The sequence below is a fragment of the Euprymna scolopes genome, chromosome 10 (genome assembly GCF_053919585.1).
Source record: "Euprymna scolopes isolate OS-2025 chromosome 10, ASM5391958v1, whole genome shotgun sequence".
Taxonomy (NCBI): Eukaryota; Metazoa; Mollusca; class Cephalopoda; order Sepiida; family Sepiolidae; genus Euprymna; species Euprymna scolopes.
This window is the reverse complement of record NC_136491.1, coordinates 27312536-27333447: the sequence shown is the minus strand read 5'-3', so window position 1 is coordinate 27333447 and position 20912 is coordinate 27312536. Positions and strand designations below refer to the sequence as shown.

General features: G+C 33.6%; 1 protein-coding gene across 6 annotated transcripts in view; it reads left to right on the top strand.

The window, feature by feature from the left end:
• The window catches only part of LOC145285889 (uncharacterized), a 131027-nt gene that overhangs the window by 93849 nt on the left and 16266 nt on the right, over positions 1-20912 (top strand). For 4 of the 6 annotated variants that reach the window (XM_080134352.1, XM_080134351.1, XM_080134349.1 and 1 more), the window contains one exon: positions 19599-19756. In XM_080134352.1, coding sequence (XP_079990478.1) covers positions 19610-19756 — 147 coding nt within the window. In that variant the 5' untranslated portion in view covers positions 19599-19609. Of the gene's footprint in view, positions 1-3942; positions 3979-19598; positions 19757-20912 lie in introns of all 6 variants that reach the window. The other 2 variants (XM_080134350.1, XM_080134348.1) reach the window with 1 other exon arrangement.

Below are 20912 nucleotides of genomic sequence, written 5' to 3'. Positions count from 1 at the left end.
TACTACCATTTTTTTTTTTTTACTCAACATATGCTCCAAACACCCGGGCAACACCAGGCACTCAGGTTTGTAGATATATAAAAGTGACCTTATCCATGGATGTATGGAACGATCTCTACCTAACTACTCTACCAACTTTTGGCCTACAGACTTGAAACGATATATGTAGGGGATCCAGACAAATTTAATTTGTTTTTTTTTTTTTGCTGGTAAAAATAGCTGCTGAAGGGATCAAAATTGACAAATTGTAATTTGGTAGGTATAAGCCGACTTAAAGTACTCCTCTATGTATGTGAAAATATAAATTTATACATTAAAATCAGTTCATTTTTTAAAGTTTTGATATTCATCTGTTGTTAGCTCAGATGATAACAAATAATGCTGGAGCGCTAAATGTTTTAGTTTCGATTCTAGCTGATGGTACCAAAGTTATATTTTTTTAAACTTTTGAAATCACTACTATGTATGGGCTAAAATATAATAATCAATAGAAAATTGGCTCTATAATAATAATCAATATGAAATCTGCATATTTTACAACCAGGCAACGCCATACAGCACACTAGTATATATATAATTTTTTTTTTTTTTACTCATGTTCACCCCTTACAAAGCATATCGCCACTTGGACGTAAGGGGCTACTATTTGGGGCCATGTCTAGGAAAGATTAACAAGATATTTGTTTATGTTACATTTAAACTTCTGCATATCAGTACAACCAATGAAGCAGGCAGCAGGAAGGGAATTCCAAAATCTAGCTGTTCGAGGGAAGAAACTATTAGAATATTAGAATATATATATATATATATATATATATATATATATATATATATATATATGTGTGTGTGTGCGTGCATGTGTGTGTATGTATATATATATATAAGTATTAAGCTATCTAGTCAGAAATATTGATGTTTGATATGTATTTATAGTTCTACATAATTTAGTATTAGATTAAATTTTTCCATTTGGATTGATCTTGCGTCTACAAAACTCCAACTCGATGCCATATCTGCTCCTTTTCATACGTTGAGATCTCATGGGTTCCATCCCACTTTAGATAATAAATCTACAGTATCGATAATTCTAAATTCATTTCCAAACCCTGAAGAGATCGTTTAAGATCGAAGCTCTTTGTGTAAACAAATAGCTTTGGCATTTGGACAATGTTTGAACATTAATTAACATATCCATCATAGCAGCAGCAGCTGAATAACGTAACAGTTAGAAGCGTCGACTGTCGTCTAGGCGGTCGAGTTTCAAATCTGACTTGAAGTAGTTGCCTGTCTAGCCACACTGATGAGCTGTGATACAGCAAAACAGTACTGTATGTGGATAACTATATATATATATACATATCTATATCTATCTATCTATCTATCTAATATATATATATATATATATATATATATATATAAATGATCCTGTCCGTCTGTCTGTATGCAAACGGTCTCTACCAAACTACTTTGTCAATTTTTGATCTACAAACTTGAAATTTGATATATAGAGGATTTGGGCCTGTGGAACAGATTTGATTTACTTTTTAGCTGATAAAAATAACTGCTAAAGGGTCAAAATCTTTTAAAAATTGGAACTTCGTAGACATAAGCCAATTAAATGCATGCAGAAATATACATTTCTAGGTTTAACAACGTTAAATTTTTAAGTTTTTATATGCGCATGGACTTAGTTGGGATGGTAGCAACTAATGATATATACGAAATCTGCATGGATTAAAATATCATATTTAAGCGTATTTTATGGCCAGGCAACTAGAACATATATATATATATATATATATATATATATATATATATATATATATATATATATATATATATATATATATATATATATATATATTCTTGTTGAAAAGAAATCACTACCATACTCGATTGTAAAAATGCAAGAGATAAAATACAAATTATTTATTTAAAAATTACATGTAACAGACTCTAGAAATATACCATGGTTTCATTGATGCAAGCAGGCCTTTACTATTAAGAAAAGACCCTTACAACCCATCTTAAATCACCAGCTTCTCAAGGAAAAATGACAGAAAATATTTTTTTTTTTTTTTAATGAGACTTTATACATGAACATCCAGCACTGAGTAAAAGTTATTATTGTGTACTTGAAATATAGACGAACTTCAATATTTTAAAAGCTGGATTTAAATTCATAAATCAATACTAATTTGACAATTTTTCATTAATTTCAATTGATTTTATTGAGCAGGAGAAACATGTTTTAATGTATTTTTATCAATTTTTTTAAAATTTTATTTACTTTTTAAATGTTTTTTGAATGCATTCAAGGTTGAGTATCACATTTTCATAAACATACAACTTTTACGTGCATATATAAAAAAAAAAAAAATTGTTACATGTGTATAATCTATATTTTATGTGTGTATATATTTTGACAGGGTGGTCCAAAAAGATGTAACCATTGTAATAAGGCAGCATTTATTGTTGAAAAGAAAACTTTACAATTGTTTTTTTTATTTATTATTTTATTATTCTTATTAAAGACTTGTCTTACGGACAACTTCTGCCTGACATAAATCTTATTTTTCCTCCATGCATCACCATTTTGTAAACACAGCTCAATAGTTTATAATACGATTAATCTGCAGTTCTGAATCACTATGGCTACTCACACACTGAAGCTTGTAATTCATTCGTTCATTTTTATATGAATCAGATGATTCTATTGTTGGCATTAGTTTCCTCAATGTATTTCCAGTTAGAATCCTTCATAGAAAGGCATTGGATACTTACAAATATCCTAAATAAAAGTATTTCTGTGTGTAACAGCAGCATCATCAGCAGCAGCAGGATGGCAAGCAGTTGTATTAGCAGCAGGAGCAGCGTTTGAACGCGTATGCGAATTGACAAGTGTGCTCAGACTTGTGACAGAAGAAAAAGAAAAAAAGGACACCGCGTGTGTCGGAGAAAAACGAAGTCGGGGCCAAAGGAGATGGGCAAGTAAAATGAGGGGAGAATAAAGAGTGTGGTAGAAAAAGATGGCGTATAATACAAGGGAAAAAGAAAAATGGTAATAAATATATTGTGTTAAAACAGAGAGAGAAGCCGAGTCGGATTTATTTACTTTTGTTTGTTTGTCCATTTGTTCCTGCAATGTTACATGTGGAACGGATTGGATTAACTCAGATTAACAGTCTTTGTTGATAACCACTTAGCTACCATCTGTGACATTGTTGTTCTCTCTAACGGACCCATGCTCACATCACGCCCCAAAATGTTGACGTGACTATGTTACACATCATCTCCCATTGAAGTTTGTATAATGACCTCCCAAACATTGTTTCAGAGCCACTGGCTGACCATGGATGTACAGCACAATCATGTTGACACACTGGTTCTCGCCAGATCACCGAAGTTAAGCAACATTGAGCCTGGCCTGTACCAGATGGGTGACCATTTAGAAAGGCGAGGAGCTGTATGTACCTTCTGGGAAGGTTGGCCGTGGGGTCAGCACCCTCACCCTGTAAAAAGAACTCCTCGCTACAAAAACATCTACAAAAGTTGTAGATGGCCTATGCCCCTCTAGGGGCTCAAGGACTATGGATGGACTGACCATGGCCGACCACTGTGACCTCCAATGATATCCTGTGCAATAAATATCTCCCTGAATTTATTCAGAGGGCATATTGTGAGCCTCGTTGATGCATTTCTCTCTGGGAAGTCTCTCCAAAATTGTTGTTGAGTTTGAACAACTGCTTTTTTTTTGTTAAGTACATCTCTATAATCTTGATCCTCTATTGTGAAGGATATCCTGTTCCATGTCACTTGAAAAACAAAAGTGTGGGTTAATTTTCATATAATGATAATAAAACGTATACATCTTTTTTGGACCACCCTGCATATTTCTTCTACTGGAAGCGCTTTCAATTAAGTGGATTTTTCTCTCTGCAGAGTCCAGAATTCCTTTTTCTCTACCAGAATTCTTAGGTATGTCCGATGTGCATTCCTGTTCTGTGTACAAAAATAGGTTTTTATTTCGGTGTTGTTTATTGGATTCAAAAGCCAGTTTAAATGTTTTCCTTTGATTATCTCCCTTAGTCATACAATTAATTTTTATTTATTTATTATTATTTTTTTTTTACCATGCATGAATGTATTTAATCATTTATTTCTGCTATCAGTGGCACATTATTTTTCTCCATCGAATCCTGTTGTTGTCTTATTTATAGAACTGTATTGTTTGTAGTCCTTAATGCATCACAATATTTCCCAGATGTTGATGGATTGTATTGAATTAATTATTCATGTTGTATGTATTAAATATTGGGATTATTTCCCTTACACAAGTGTACCATATTGGAGTTTCTAAGTTATTAAGAGTAATCTCCCCTTCCAGTTGTGCTATCTCTGAAGGAAATTAGACTTATCTAAATTGCAATAGATATGCTGAAATATCATGTGTAATATGCCAGAAATATATTTATTTCCTGCGCAGTTTTCTTAATTATGCTGTCAATTATCTGGAAACCAATGTTTGATAAGTATCATTTTATTTTTTGTATATTTTTGTACTGTAGTATTATGTTATGATGCATGTTAAGATAGCGTCAACAGATTTTTTTGCCACTTGTACAGTTTAATCAAGACATTAAAAAATGATAATATCGAAAAAAAAAAAAAAAAAAAAAAAGGTTATATTGTACGAAAAAAAATTCACTTAATTTGATCGAGTAGTTTTTTTTTGTTTTTGTTTTTTGTTTTGTGTTTTTTTTTTACAGCGGAAAAACACGTTTTTATGACAGCACGTTGAATGTAGCCATCTTGAATTTTTGGAACACGCCACGAGGAAATAACTCAATTTAAAGCGCCGACACTCCCTCCCCATCTTTGATACTAGCTTTTCTTCCTAAAAATCGAACGTTTTGCTCAGTATCATAAATTGTTTTTTCGCTGTAAAAAAAAAACTACTTAAGTGAAATTTTTTTTTCGGGGAACATCATTGGATACGTACAATATAAACTTTTTTCGATATTTTCATTTTTTAATGTCTTGATTAAACTGTACAAGTATCGGATATTTTTTTTTTAAATATGTTGTTTTAAACAAAATAACAGTATTTACTTAATTTTCATGTCGAAAGTAGTAATATGTTTTTGTTTTTTACATAGGCATCACCACTTATCAAGGCCAGAGACCACTCGAGGATAAGGGTTAAGCGTGTACAGTAGTCAGTTGGACAATATAGTAATCGTTAGTAATGGAAATTCGGTAAATTTGTTAACTTAAATGGAACGGTTCATCAAGAACTTGTTTACATTGGACTTGAAAACAACCATATTGTAGTCAGCTGGAAAGCAGGAAAATGGAAGACAGTTCCATAGGCGTGCAGTTCTAAGAAAGAAGCTTTGTTCAAGGAATGTACGTTTAGGTTTAGGCACAGATAAAGAGTGGGGGAATTATTGATAGTGTTTTCAGCTAGACGAGTGTTTCTTGTGAAAGTTTGGTGAGGGGAGGACCATAGATTGAAGCTCATTCAAGCACTTGCCGTGAAAATAACGATAAAGCAGAGACAAACTCGCAACATCTCTTCTGTGAGATAGATATTGTAGGAAAGAGGACATTTCCTATGAGGCTACAAAGTCTATTTTGAACTCTATCTAGGCAGGACAAGTCCTTCATAGCAGCTCCTGCCCAGTTGTGGCAGCAGTACTCCATCCTTGGAGGAGGTACCTGGCTCTTATATAGATAGAGAATTGCATCAGCAGTGAGATATCTACTGGATCGATAGAAGGATCCCATCATTTTTCCAGCAGCCTTGGCAACAGATTTGATGTACGTGTTCCATTTAAGATCAGGAGTAAAAGTCAAGCCGAGAAGCTTGTCAAAACTTGAGGCCTCCTCAAGACGAGAGCCATTCATTTCAATTGATGCCAGATGGGGATCAGAACGTTGATGATGTAAAGATAAAAGCTTGGTTTTTAGATGCATTAAAAGTAACCAGCCATTCCTTTCCCCATTGTACCACATGCTCAAGATCAGAGGAGAGAGAATCGGAGAGAACTTGGTCGTTTACGGTCTTAGATGTGCTACCATAGATTGTAGTGTCATCAGCATAAATGTCTACGAATGATGTAAGGATGTAATTTGGAAGATCATTAATGTAGATCAGAAAAAGAGTTGGGCCCAGGATGGACCCCTGAGGGACTCCAGCATTAATACTGTGAGCTTCTGATTTTTGCCCATCAACTACTACTCTTATGAGCCTATCAGAGAGAGCCTATCAGAGAGAAATGATTTAATAATTGAGAAGACATTTCCAGCTATACCATAGCTGGAGATCTTGTGAAGTAAACCTTTATGCCATACTCTATCAAAGGCCTTTGATATGTCTAGAGCAATTTCCCTAGAAAGGTTGCCTCTGTCGAGAGATTTGCTAATCCTATGAGATATAACTGTAAGCACATCTGCTGTAGATCTAGCAGAATGGAAACCATATTGCATGTCACTAAGGTTATTTTTGCTGAGATGGTTTATTACTTCTCTATTTACGAAAATTCATCGAGTAGAAAATCATTAGTAATTTTTACGGAAAATTTGAGGAAATGACATTTTTTACCTTGAAGATTGCGAATACAGTGGACATACTTATTTCCCTTTTCGTCAGTTTAATGGCTGGAGTTTTGTTTTAGCTGATAGTGACTTTGTTTTACTAAAAACATAATAGTAGTTGCTCTATTTGATGAATTTTGGGATATATTACTATTTTCGACACGACAATTAAGTAAGCACTGTTGTTTTTGCTTAAAACGACATATTTAAAAAAAAAAAAATCAATCTGTCGACTTCATCTGAACAAGCACCGATGTTATTGTAGTTAATTTCAATGTATTGTGTTTAGTCACTTGATTTATATGCACCATGTTTTATTTATTTGTATTGCATAATTGTATAATAATAATAATTTGACAAATTTGATGTTACATGTTTTGTTTAAATAGTTCTTTGTGATTATTAGATATGAAGACTGATTTTTTTTCAAGAAATTACCGCAAGAATTTTATTTAGGTGTATTTTTTATTTATTTATTTATTTATTTATTTATTATACTTATGCAGAATATGGACAATGCTATTCTTTGGATAATATTTTCAAGAGATACCGTAAAAATTGAATTTAATTCAATTTTTACGGTATCTCTTGTTTATTAAAATTGTTAGGTGAAAGTACAGAATAGTTAAAAAGCTCCCCCTCCCCGTTTAGAATCGGTTTCTAAATAATAACATTATTACTTGTATTCTGCATAAGTACCTTTTTCTTTTCTTTTTTCTCATTTTTCTTTTCTTTTTCCTTTTTCTTTTCTTTTTTCTTTTCTTTTTTCTTTTCTTTTTTTTTGTCGGGGATCAACAAAACAACTAATCTTTTGTCTTCGAGTTTTATTACTTTTGATGAATTTAAGATTTGGTGCAACTTTACTTCAATGTGTCGTTTGACCGAATTGTGTAATTTCAAACAAAGCCGTTTCAGGGGAAAACATTATTACGTACTTAAATGTAATGTTGAAATTAGAATAAAAAAAATTTTTAAATTACGAAAAATAGTCCAGTAGAAAATGTGCTAGAGCTAATTTTTGGAAAAAAAAAAAAGTTCGCAGTATTATTGAAAAGAAACAAGATGGCCGACCTGAAAGATAAGTGTCATCGAGAGCATGCAATTATCTGCCCTTGATTTTGAACTTATAAAAAGTTAATTTACAGTGAAATAGCAACTTCAAAAAATTGTGTTTTTACTTATAATTATTTTTTTACTGAACCATTTTTCATAATTTTTCGAATTTATACTAATTCCGCCATGGCACATAAGTATGTAATAATTTTTTTTTTTTTTTTGAAAACACACTATAGTAAAGTTGCAACTGTAAAGGAAAAGAAGTTTAAGTGAAATTAAATCTCTTTGCCCCAAACAAAATAATAATAATAATAATAAAAAAAAAAGGAATAAAACAAATTGACACCTCCTTCTCGTTTAAAATGCACCGCATTTATTTTTCAACAAAAACAACAAGATGAATAAGCAAAGGTCCGATCGGTGAAAGTTCTTGCGGAGTCATTATGATTATAATGTTAGATGAAAGTCCTTTGTGGAATTAATAAGACTGGAAGGTAAAAGTCTTGTGTGAAAATAATGTCCTTATTTTAAGGTTGGTGTTTTAACTGGCGAAGTTCGCCTTATTTGAAAGTCCCATGAGGAAAGTAATTTGTGAGGAAAGTAATTCGTTGTTATTAATTCGAAAATGTGCAGAATGGGTGCGTCTGTGCATAAGTGTGATTTTTGAGTGCCCGCGTGGCATGTGTAATCATGGTTTTGACGGCTTTGACAGCGACGATGTTATAAAAACGAGAGGCATGTTCTCGTGTGACGTCAAAGCGAGAAGAAGGGGAAAAGAAGGGAAGAAAGAATGTTTGATGCGTTTTTATACATTTTGAACCGGCTCCAAAACAAAATTGCTACTGCTGATATTTTGGTTTTTGGAAAAGCATTAAAAAGTCAATCTTCTAAATTTTCTCATTGGTCGCTTGTGTCACGTGATACTGTCGTCAACTACGTCCGCCAGAAATATGTTCATTTTACTTTTGTTTTTGTGAGAAAAAGTGTGTGGGCGTATTTGAAATTATACCGTTGCTAGAAGAACTTATTTTGTGCAAAATGCGCGGGAAATTGAAATGAATAAACGTTCGTTTATTTGCGCACGAGCGCGTATGTGTGTGTGTGTGTGTGTGTGCGTGTGCGTGTGTGTGTGTGTACGAGTGAATGACTGCACACACCTAAGATTTTTATGTTAAAGATCTAATATTTTAAAATATATATATTTTTTAAATACTGTCCAAATATTTTTTTCATATTTAAAAAAGTATATTTGTAAAACATATCTGCAAAACGTCCTTCTAATTTAAATGGTTTTTGTGTTCGTTTAGTTTGTGTATACGTTTTGCTTAAATATAAGGGGGGTTTTGTTTGTTTTTTGTTATTTTTCGTTTTTGTTTTTTTTGTTTTTTGTTTGTTTTTGTTTTTTGTTTTTTTTTTTTTGTTTTTATAGATTTCCCAACTTTTCAAAACAAAACGTTGCTTTAGATAAAACATTTTTGGCATTTGAAACATTATTTTGGTGTGGGCAAACATTTTTTTTAATACAAAATATGTGTATAGCAAAACGTGCTTGTAAATAAAGCCATGCACATTATTTAGTAAAACTTTTGGTATATAAAATATTTATATATATATATTTTATTTTTATTTATTTATTTATTTATTTTTTTTTTTTGCAATTGTTCATTGTTTTGAAAATATAGCTTGTTCATCCAATATAAAGAGCATTTCTTTAAGCATATTTTTCAGAGTTTATTACGAGACAGCAAGTATTGAATCTTGACGAAATTTTGTGTCACTCAGAAACTAGATATTTACATTATTTTCTGGAAGCAAATAATATGTCCTATTTAATAAAGACTAGCCCGGCGTTGCCCGAGTGTTTGAAGGTGTGTATTGAGTAAAAAAAGTTGTAGTGGGCAGGCAGGCTCGAACCCGTAACGCGAAGGCAGAAAAGAAAGTGGAGGTGTGTGTAAGGGTGTTGTTTGAGCAAAAAAAAAAAAAAAAAAAAAGAAAAATTGCGAGTGCATAAAAAAAATAGAGGTGGTAAGCAGACTCGAACCCATAACGTGCCAGAGGAAAAAGAGGTGAAAAAAAAAACTGTTTTACCGATGTGCCTACCATGGTTTTGACATCATGGGCGGTCGAAAGAACGTATTTTATGTGACGTCGTGGACACGAGGGTTGAATGACTTTCAAAAAATGTCAGCGAAAAAACCGATCCTCCCTGTAGAAGACTGCCCAGTTGAGGGTGAAGGAATTAATGTTTTTGGCCAATTTTTCGATATTTGTCGTCCGAAGGGTCGGCTTCAAAATGATACTGATCTCATGAAAATCCGTCGCCTCTGTCGAAAGTTTTAGGCATACATACATGATGATGATTGCAACATCTTGTCAGACGAGTGCCCCTCCCTCAGACACTTAAAGTCCATGAGCCCAAAAATGACATTTTTAGTCCTACCGGTGAATTCACATGCTCAAGTAGGCATGACACTGAAGACGGTGAATGAGACCAATTATTACATGCTTCCAGCATTTCAAGCCTCCACGTGTCACAACTTTTCCATTGCCACAGGACCATTTTTATAGACAAATGCCTGAGGGAGTATCTATACATAGATGATGTTACAGAGTCTTAGCTTTGTATGACAGCTAAGTCTCTCTCTCGGTTCAAAATGTTGAGATCCAGCAACAACCAAGAGCAAGATAGCCAGCAACAAGTTAAACTGCAGACCAACTTAATGCGGGTACTGATCTCCTGCTTTGTATTTTTTTAAATCAGAGATTTGCTTCTCCTAGAAAGGTTGCCTTCACCACGGCTTACGGGAGCCCTCTCCACCCCAACACACACATACATACACACAAACACACATACATACATATATTTAAACAGGCAGGTGAGATTTATATTATAGAAGATGTACAACAAGACCTGAAATAGAAGACCTATATTAAATCCCTTGCTAAAATCACTGGAAAGATGGTGGGATCGTTCTACCGATCCAGAAAATATCTCACTTCAGACGCAATCCTCTATCTATAGAAGAGTCAACTACATTCTAAGATGGAGTACTCTTGTCACATCTGGGGAGGAGCCCTTAAAAGCACCATTTCCTGTCTTTACATAGCATAAAACTGTCTTCGAAATTTAGTGGGTGACGATTTTTTCACCACCACCACCACCACCACCACCCCACTTCCTCTTTCTCATGGAAGCGATGTTACAAGTCTGTCTCTGCTCTATCAATACTTTTATGGTAAGTGCTCGACTGAGCTCCAATCTACTGTCCTCCCCTCATAAAATTTCCACAACCAATACTCGCCTAGCCAAAACAATCTCCAACAACGTTCTTCACCCCTATCTGTGCTTAAAATTAAACAAAAGTCCCATGAGCAGAGTTTCTTTCCTAGAACTGTCCATGTGTGAACGCGACGCCGTTTGTCTGCTTCCCAACTGACTATAACTTGGTCGTCTTCAAGTCCAATGTGAATAAATTTCGATTGGGTGGTGCATTTAGATAACCTAGTGCCACTCGAGTTCCACCATGACTGATCCTGTTGTCTCACCATCTACCTAACACTTAACCTTTATCCTTGAGTGGCCTCTAGGCCTTGATAAGTATTGACCCTTTAAGTAAACAAAAAAAAAGAAGAAAGTCACCCTCTCTTGTCTAGGATGCGAAATCAGTAATCTGCTCTTCTAGATGCAGATTTTGTTCAATCAAGAGTTAATATGTAAAACGATGTTCGCTGCTGCTTCCCATAATGGGTGGGGACACAATGAAATGAACAACAACGTTACAGCACTCGGGGGAGGGGGGGGGATAAGAAGAAAACAAGAACCAATGTTACATGTTATCATATTTATTAGACAACCCATCAGACAACCATGGCCATCAGCAAAGAAAGATGAGAGTCAATAAGGGGAATAAGAAACAACACTGAGGCAAAACTTATTTTTTGTTTTAACTTTTTTATTTCGTATTTTAATCAAAAGTTCTCAGAAATCAAAAGGGCCCCCTTTCCTTTAACTAACACTTGATATCTATATGAGATACATAGATATCCATTCCATTCAAGTTCTCATTTACATCTCAATCATTGAGTTAATAAAGAAGTTGAGAACATAATTTCCCTCTATCCACTAGATCATTTAAATATGTTCTAGCATATCTTCATTGTGGTTTTTTCGTCTTACTGAATTTCCGGACAAGAATTCGTCTATTCTGGTGGAGTATCCAAGTTCGTGCTGTTACTTGAGACAAAATCACTTGTAGAAGCTGCACCGTTTCTTGTAAAAGCCAGTGTGGGTTAAACATACTGAAGAGATCTTACTTGGGTTGTGAATATACTATTGTTATGTTGAATATTTGGTCAGGATTTACTTGTAGCGAAAACTATCCTCATGCCAGGTTGTCCTGAGAGAGCTCTGTACAGAGAGGCCTTAGACAAACGAGGATAGTGTCAAATAGGCATTCAAGCTCTTACTCTTATTATGTTTGTGCATATAAAATGTAAAATAACTCATTTTTTTTTTTTTATCCTTCCTTTTCTGTTTATAATTACAAATTGTTTTTCTTTTTTTATTTGCTGTTCAGGATTATTTGCTCCCTTCTCCCTGAACAAATTTATAGCCCAAGTTTATTTATTTATTTATTTATATATATATATATGTGTGTGTGTGTGTGTGTGTGTGTGTGTTAGTGATGGGACAATTCCAATACTTTTCCCGATTCCGATGCAATTACCAATTCCGTACTAAATTCACAATTCCGATACAATTACAGATTCCGATTCTTTGTAAATCTCTAAATATTTAACTAAAAAAGTGCTAATTTGTCCCGATTACCTTAAAAACGCATCTTAAATGTGCATATATTTTCACAAAAGTAAAAACACACTTGTGAAGGGATGATCTAGAGATTTTAGCCTTACTGGAAGTTTAAATCAATAAATATTTATTATTTTATCATTGCTACAAGCAATGGAAGACGTTTTATAAAAACAAAATCAAATAAAAGAGATAATTTAAGGAATCGGTTTTGGCATCGGAAAATAGGCTAAAATTTTTGCGATACCACAAAAAGCTCCGATTTTTGCAATTCCAATTAATCATCCCAGCACTAATATATATATATATATATATATATATATATATATATATATATATATATATATATATATATGGTTGTTAACACGGTTATTTTTTCTTTTAAAGAGAGATTTTTACTAAGAGAACTAGATCGCAGCAAATTTTAATAATTCACTATTTTTTACTATTCTTGATACTTGCATCAGGATTTCAGTTTTTAGCGAGTCAGTTCCGGAAATGACTGAAGCAATTTAAGATTATAGAGCTACCTTCTTTTTTTCCTAAAGTGTTAAAAAAAAAAAAAAAAAAACTTTATCCAACCCTTCACAGACTTAGTGTCGTCTGCCTTTTCATATTCGACTAACAAACTGTTTTGGCGATTTCAGAGAGTGACTCGGGATTCTCCATCAATATTCGGTACTGATTCGATAAGTTCTTCTGAAATCTTTAGGATAAAATTAATTTTTTGTTTGTGTGTTGTTGTTTCTTTTAATGAACACTGTATTAAATTTATATTATGATGATAAAAAGAAATATTGTATTTTTTCAAATAATTTATCGTCTTTAATTATGTTTACATGTTTTTATAAGAATTAAATTATTTTTGGTTTTATTATTTCAGGATATATTTGTTTATTTAGATTTTTATACATAAATTGAATTAAACATCATTTGATTCCAAATCTTAAGCTACCCTGAACATAACTTTGGCTAAAAATCAACATTATCTATTTCAAACCTACAGGGAATGCCTCACAAAAATCTCCTTTAAAGGGGTGACAAGAGCTGACTAATTTTCATAATAAATTAAGTATTTGTTTATATTGGAGATTTTTTTAAAATAAACGCATTTCAGGTGAAAACATTATTGCGTACTTATGTGTGATGGCGAAAGCAGTATAATTTTTTTTAAATTACGAAAAATAATCCTGTAAAAGACGTGCTAGTTGTATTTTTCACAAAACAAAATCAGTCATAATTACGTTCTGAAATATGTTGGTTTAAAAGTAATGGATCCATAATTTGTCAATTTACGTCAAGGGTTATCTCCCTTGTTTGTCATACTAACTTCGCTTGCACATTAAAACATAAGATAAAACTATAACGTGATAAATTTTATTTTTGCTTATATTACTGGATCATTTTTCATAATTTTTTGAATTTATACTAATTTCGTCATGACACGTAAGTACGTAATAATTTTGTTTTTTGCCTGGAATGCGTTGGTTTAAAAGATAACCAATACAAACAAGCACCAAAAATTATTATGACTAAAACAATGTTGCATACAGAATCGACACTTACTGGAGACGGCACACTCAATCCTGATGTGACAAGTTGCTACCTTAAAATAAAAAAAATTATCTTTTTATAAATTTATAGCTTTTTTTTTTTTTCAATTACTTTTACATAATTTATATTATGCCCTATTTCTTTGTTAGCATCCATAAATTTAAATTTAATAAGTCTTTGATAGCAGCAGCTATAACAATGTTCACTTTGATTCTGTTTTGTTCATTCTTCAAAATGATCAGTTTGAGTTGAAAGCTTGCATCCATAAATAAGAATTTCTATGCACCCATTTCTATGTGTAGACACAGCAGCCTAGAAAAAAAAAATGGCCGCTGAGTTCTTAGAATGCATTCAACAATTCTTGTAAATAATTATAACAATGATTTCATGTGGACTGTAGAAATAACGGTATTCCAATTTGTCATGAAGCTGACTGATAATTTCAAAATGATCCATGTGATCTTGAATCCATAAATGAGGATTTCTGTGTACCCATTTTGATCCAATAACTTAGAAGGTCAACTTGGTAATGTGTAGACACAGCGATCAAGTAAAGAATGGTCGCTAAATTCACAGAATGCGTTCAACAAGTCTTGTAAATAATTATGACAATGATTTGAAATGGACTGAAGAAATAACAATATTCCAATTTTGGATTTTTTGAGATGAGATGTGAATGTTTTGATTAATCAGACTAACAATTATTCTCATCTTGGCACAACGTTTCAGTCGTTGCACCTCGCGACTTTCTTTGGGTGTTGAATACGTTTCCTTGCATTGTGTTTTTTAAAAAAAAAATAAAATAAAATAAAACGAAAATATGCGTTGGTATCAATCCTCTGTTTCATAAAACATTTTTTTTTTTCGCTAATATCAACAATTAGCATAAATATACCGAAAAATTGAGTCATAGGAAAGCCTTAAAAAAAAATTGAACTTTCTTTATGATCTACGGATCCACCCTCAAACCCACGGTTCGAATTCTTGCAATGCAGAGCTAATCCCTCTTTTTCTTAGTAGAGAAAAAGAAAACATATATTCAACACCCGAAGAAGGTCGCAAGGTGCAGTGACCGAAGCGTTGTGCTAATAACACTCAAGATGAAAATAATTGTCCGATTAATCGAAATAATACAAACAATATTCTAAATTGCCATGAAGCTGGCTGACAATTTTCAAATGATTCAAAGGATTGCCAAGCATCCATTAATATCCAGTTCTTGGGAGTGTGAAATCTGTAATTTACAATGTGCATTGAACCGTTATTTGCAGTCAATTGATGGTTGGAAATGGAAATGTTTCAAAGATGGATTTCATCATTCAATATGCAAAAACTCTTCTTCTTTTATTTTTACTAAAGAAAACTCTCTTTACGAACAATTATTTTTATAATTTATATGTGGAGTAAGGATTTCTTTCAGTTTCAGTTTTATATAAAACTCTAACTCGACGGCCATTTTCTTTCTAGGCTGCTGTGTTTACAAATTATTGGTCAACTTGAACAAATTATTGAAAAAAAGCGAACGACAAATGTTTTTTTTTTGTTTTAATGTTTGAATAATGTTTTTTGTTGTTTTATTATGTATTTTTGCATGCATGTTTGTATGTAAAACAATTTTCTTAATTGTTTCTTTCCAATTTTATAATCAATCACTTTTATTTATGTTATGACGTAAAATTAACAATTTAATATTTACATATTTTAGGGGGGGGGGTTGTGTCCATATAACACAACAAATCTTGGTAATTATTACAAGACTTGTTCCTATTCTGGTCGCCATTTTGTATGCATACATGGAAAACCAATACGTGTACATTGAATGTACATCTAAGTGCACACGGTGGAGAAGTAAATTTCTCCTATCACAAAAATTAAAACTTTAATTGGGGTAAATCAGAAGAACAGGTGACAAGGTATCTGGCCTTCAGGCTAGGATCAAAATGTAGTATCTGTTCTGATGCTACATGTAAGTTAATTTGTCCTTAGTCAATGTGGAAGAAATCCTTCTATACTAAGGCAATTTGTATTTTTTCCCTTTTGGGGGAGCTGGTTTTTCCCCCACATTAAAAGCAACCTTGTGTCACATTTTGTTTTCGTGGTGAAGCAAATAAATATTTAAACTTAATTATTTTTTGCATGAAATAATAAATGAACTGTTATTATTGTTTGGAATTTGTTTTTAGTATTATAAAAAAAATATATATTATTTTATAAAATGTTTATTGATTTTTTTCAGTTTTTGCTTTTTGTTTTTTTGGGTTGTTTTTAGGAAAATAGAATAATTTTTTTATCTAATGATGTTTTGCTGCGGAATTTGGGTCGCCCGTTCTTCTGATTCACCTTATTTTTTTTTATTTTTATCATTTCGCCCCAAACACGGCACAGAACCTCTTAGTTGTGACGGACTACTATGTAGGACCAGATATATTAAATTATGGCTCTCCAGCAGTGTTGATCAAGCACCACCTCCCTTAATCAGAAGAACAAAAAAAATTGTTCCAGATATTGGATCTAGTTTCCTGCTCCAGATTAATTTGGCTAACCTATCTATGCTATCAAAAAAAATGTATTTTTTATCTGTGATATTAGGTTGACAAGAAAATTCTTGCGGAATTTATAATTTTGATTTCAAATGGTGTATTTTCAAATAAGTTTTCGTTATAATACCTTTACTTTATATATCATTTTAAAGAGCGTTTTATGCTCTATATAATTGCTTAAATTACAATCGTTTTAAAACAATGATGTCTTCTTTTCAGAACGTTGAATACAAAATGGAAAAAAAAAAAGCAAATTCGCACAATTTTCTTATTTCAGTTCAAGCTAGGCCGAAAAGCTGCTGAAACAGCTCATGATATCAGTAAAGCATTTGGTCCAGGAACCACTATTGAACGCATAGCACAATGGTGGTTTAAGAAATTTTGTGGCCACAATGAGTCTTGAAGATGATGAGCTTAGTGGTCGGTCATTGGATGTTGACAATGATCTATTAAGAGCCTTAGTTGAAGTCAATTCACGCACAACTGTTCAAGAACTTGCTTCTGAATTAGATGTAATGTATACAGCGATTTTCAACCACTTGAGAGAGATTGGAAAGACAGAAAAACTTGATAAATGGGTGCCTCACTAATTGAACAACAACCAAAATAAACACCGTTATGAAGTGTCATTTTTCCTTCTTTTATGCAACAAGAACGACCTGTTTCTCGACAGAGTTGTGACTTCCGATGTAAAGTGGGTTCTTTATGACAACCAGTGACACTCAGCTCAGTGGTTAGATGCCGACGTATCTCCACAACATTCCCGAAGCCAGAGTTGCACCAAAAGAAGGTCATGCTGACTGTTTGGTGGTCTGCGATTGGTCTCATCCATTACAGTTTTTTGAATGCATGCGAAACCATTACGGCGGAAAAGTACTGTCAACAAATGGATGAAATGCATCAGAAACTTCGACAACAACATCCAGCATTAGTCAACAGAAAAGAACCAATTCTCCTTCATGACAATGTTCGACCACACGTTGTTAAATCAACCCTGCAAAAATTCAACGTATTGGGCTACGAAATTCTGCCTCATCCACCATACTTTCCAAACTTCTCATCTATTGACTATCACTTTTTCAAGCATCTCGACAACTTTCTACATAAGTAAATGCCTTAAAAACCTAAGTGATATCGAAAATGCTTTCAGCAACTTCATCGCCACCAGAACGCAAGATTTTTACATTACTGGCATAAATACACTTGTTTTGCATTGGAAAAAATGTGTTCATTCTGATTGTGCTTTCTTGTCAACCTGATATATATATATATATATATATATATATATATATATATATATATATATATATATATATATATATATCCCAACTACAGGTAAATTAGAGAACTGTGCTCAAAATATCATATAGAACTAATAAGTAATAGCTCCAAACATTTAAAGAAAGATTCGATTTAAGGCTCCCAAAATTCATGCTAGAATTATTCACGTTGACACGTGGCGCAATGGATAAAGTTGCTAAGTATAATCAGTTTTAATTAACAATTGTGTGGATGTTGAATGTTCTATTCTCAGATTCTCACCTGAGGAAAGTCAGCAAAAAACGTTATCAAAATTAGCAACCATGATGAGAGTAATCATCCGAGACATGCAACGTCTTTATGATGTGTCAGTTAGACCTTCAGGTGTTTTGTAGACGTTCTTCACTCTGCCCTTTTGCATTCTCGTTGTGTTGAAGGAGGCTACCCGGCATTGTTTGGGACTGTATAAAACAAAGAGTAAAAAGAAGTTGCGTTTGGACATACCTGTTATTCTTGGGATATTGATGAATTTTTGATGACTATCATTTGCTAACCCAAGCAGAAGAATATTTTACCTGCCCTACGACAGGTATTAAAAACACATATATGAAATAATTGTATCTTTCACTAGGATGGGTAATTTCTTAGACTGGCTAAAAAATAGTCTAACCCATACAATACTACTACTACTCTGCCTTCATCTTTAGTGTCAAGTATTTCAAAATATGCTTCGGGGTGGAATAATAAAATTGTTGCCCTAGAAAAGACGACGTGATTCCATTTCCGTTTGATGAAAACAGGTTTTCTTTTTTTGTTGTAGGCCATCTATTAGTTAGCCAGTTGTGTACAAATCCCCAGAGTGATAGGAGCCTTCTATCATGACTGAAAGTGACACAATGTTCAACATGCGAGAGCGGAGATGCACCGCTGTACAACTCATGCTGTCTACCAATCTACGTTATGACAACAGGACCATTGCCAGCACCCTCAACAAAGTTTCCAGCCACGATTATGGTCTTTGGTGTGATTCTAAGTGAGGGCCACATCATGCCACCTCACATCTTCAAAGTCAACACCAAGGTGTATCTGGATGTGCTGAAGAATGTGGTGATCCCCTGGTGCAATCAGGTGGCCGCTGCCAGACCCTGGCAGTGGCAGCAGGACTCGGCGCTGGCTTAAAAGTTCAATGAGACCCAGGCTTGGCTTCAGAACGAGTGCTGCGACTTTGTACCCTTCTCTCACTGAGCCCCCTTTTCCCCCGATCTGAACCCACTGAACTACTTCATTTGGTCATACATCAAGAACATCACCAACATGACCTCCTACAACACCAAAGCCAGCATGATCATCGCTATCCGCCGGGTAACTGCCGAGCTTCCGCCAATGCTTATGGAAAAGGCATGCTCCCAGTTCCTGATCCGTAGCGAGGCGGCGATTGAGACTGAAGGCAGCTACATTGAATAGATGTCAGCTGTACTACATAACCAAGTTACTTGAATTGATTTTTTCAATAAAAGCTTTAAACTAAAGCTGTAGTGTTGTTTTCTTTAGGGGCGGGGACAAATTTATCGTTCCACTGTATGGATGATACTGATGTATTTGAATGTGCTATTACGACACACACACACACACACACACACACACACACACACACACACACACACACACACACACACACACACACACACACACACACACTGTTGTCGATTAACGTGCATTTTCTCTTTTATACTAAATAATGTTTTTTTTTTATTTCTTTTTCTCTTTCTATTATGAAGAAAATATCAGGATGGGTGACGTGGAAGAATGTTGTCCGGCTCTAAAAGACAGCAATAATAAAATGATGGTCATGTGCGTCTGCGTCTTGTTTATCATTGGCCTTCTGCTACTCATCATCATTTTACCCATAAGCTTTGGTTATCTCAACTATTATGAGGTAAGAACGACAGAGTTTTTTTGTTTTTTTTTACAAATTGAACGTCAACATTATCTTTCTGCGTCAAACTTATCAAATGAGCCAGTTGGTATTGATGAAATGGTTTAAATTTAATAGGAAAGAAAAAACAATTCATCGGATGACTAATCAGTTAACCGACTGGTTACCGATTAATCAGTAAAGTTGCCAATAAGGCACAAACTATTTCCTTTTTTAAAAACTTACAACATTTTTACATTCTCCTTTCTTTCTTCTGAATTATCGTTGGTCTTCCACTTACTTTGTTGGTTTATTCTTTAAACCGTTTTCGTTTCAATTTTTCCATCGATTTATTTTTGATAAAACACTATCATACGAAAACAAAATTGTTTTACTTTACAAGATTTTCCAGTGCGTGCTCACATGCATGCTCATAGTAAAATTAAACTCTCATGTTTTCCTCTCTGTCAACCTCAGGAAGAACGGGGAGTGAATATGCATTGAATGATTTAAACGGATATATATCATTTTAATTGAAGATATTGCACTTCACAATTCGCTTGGCGTTTGCAGTAACCATTAACAAGGCTCAGGGACAATTTTTACATTTGTGTGGCTTACATCTACACCCTGATTGCTTCTCACGTGGACAAATATATGTTGTGTGTTCTACAGTCAGAAAATCAGACAATCTCTACATCTGCACAGAAAAAGGACACCTCAAAATATTGTGTATCCACAAATATTGAGAACATAAACATAAGAAACACACATTTTTCTTTTGTATTTTTTGTGTTTCATTTAAACAAACTGAGCCGCAGCAACGTGTGGTCGGGTACAGATAGTATATATATATATATATATATATATGGTTCTGTTTGAAATTCCATATAGATTTCTGTTTGACAGAAAGATTCCCAAGTTTGACTAGAGACACCTGAAGATCAGGTTACATTGGCTGAAACGTTGTGGCAATAACCCTTATCCTCAGGTGGCCTTTGAACCTTGATAGGTAGTAGCTCCCTTTCAAAAAAAATAAATAAATAAAAAACACTGTAGATATTCATAGAATTTTTTTTTATTGCATTTTCACCCCAAATAAGGCACATTGCCACTTTGTTGTAGGGGGCTACTATCAGGGACATAAGCATGAGGGGTACTGTGTAGGGAGTTGGGC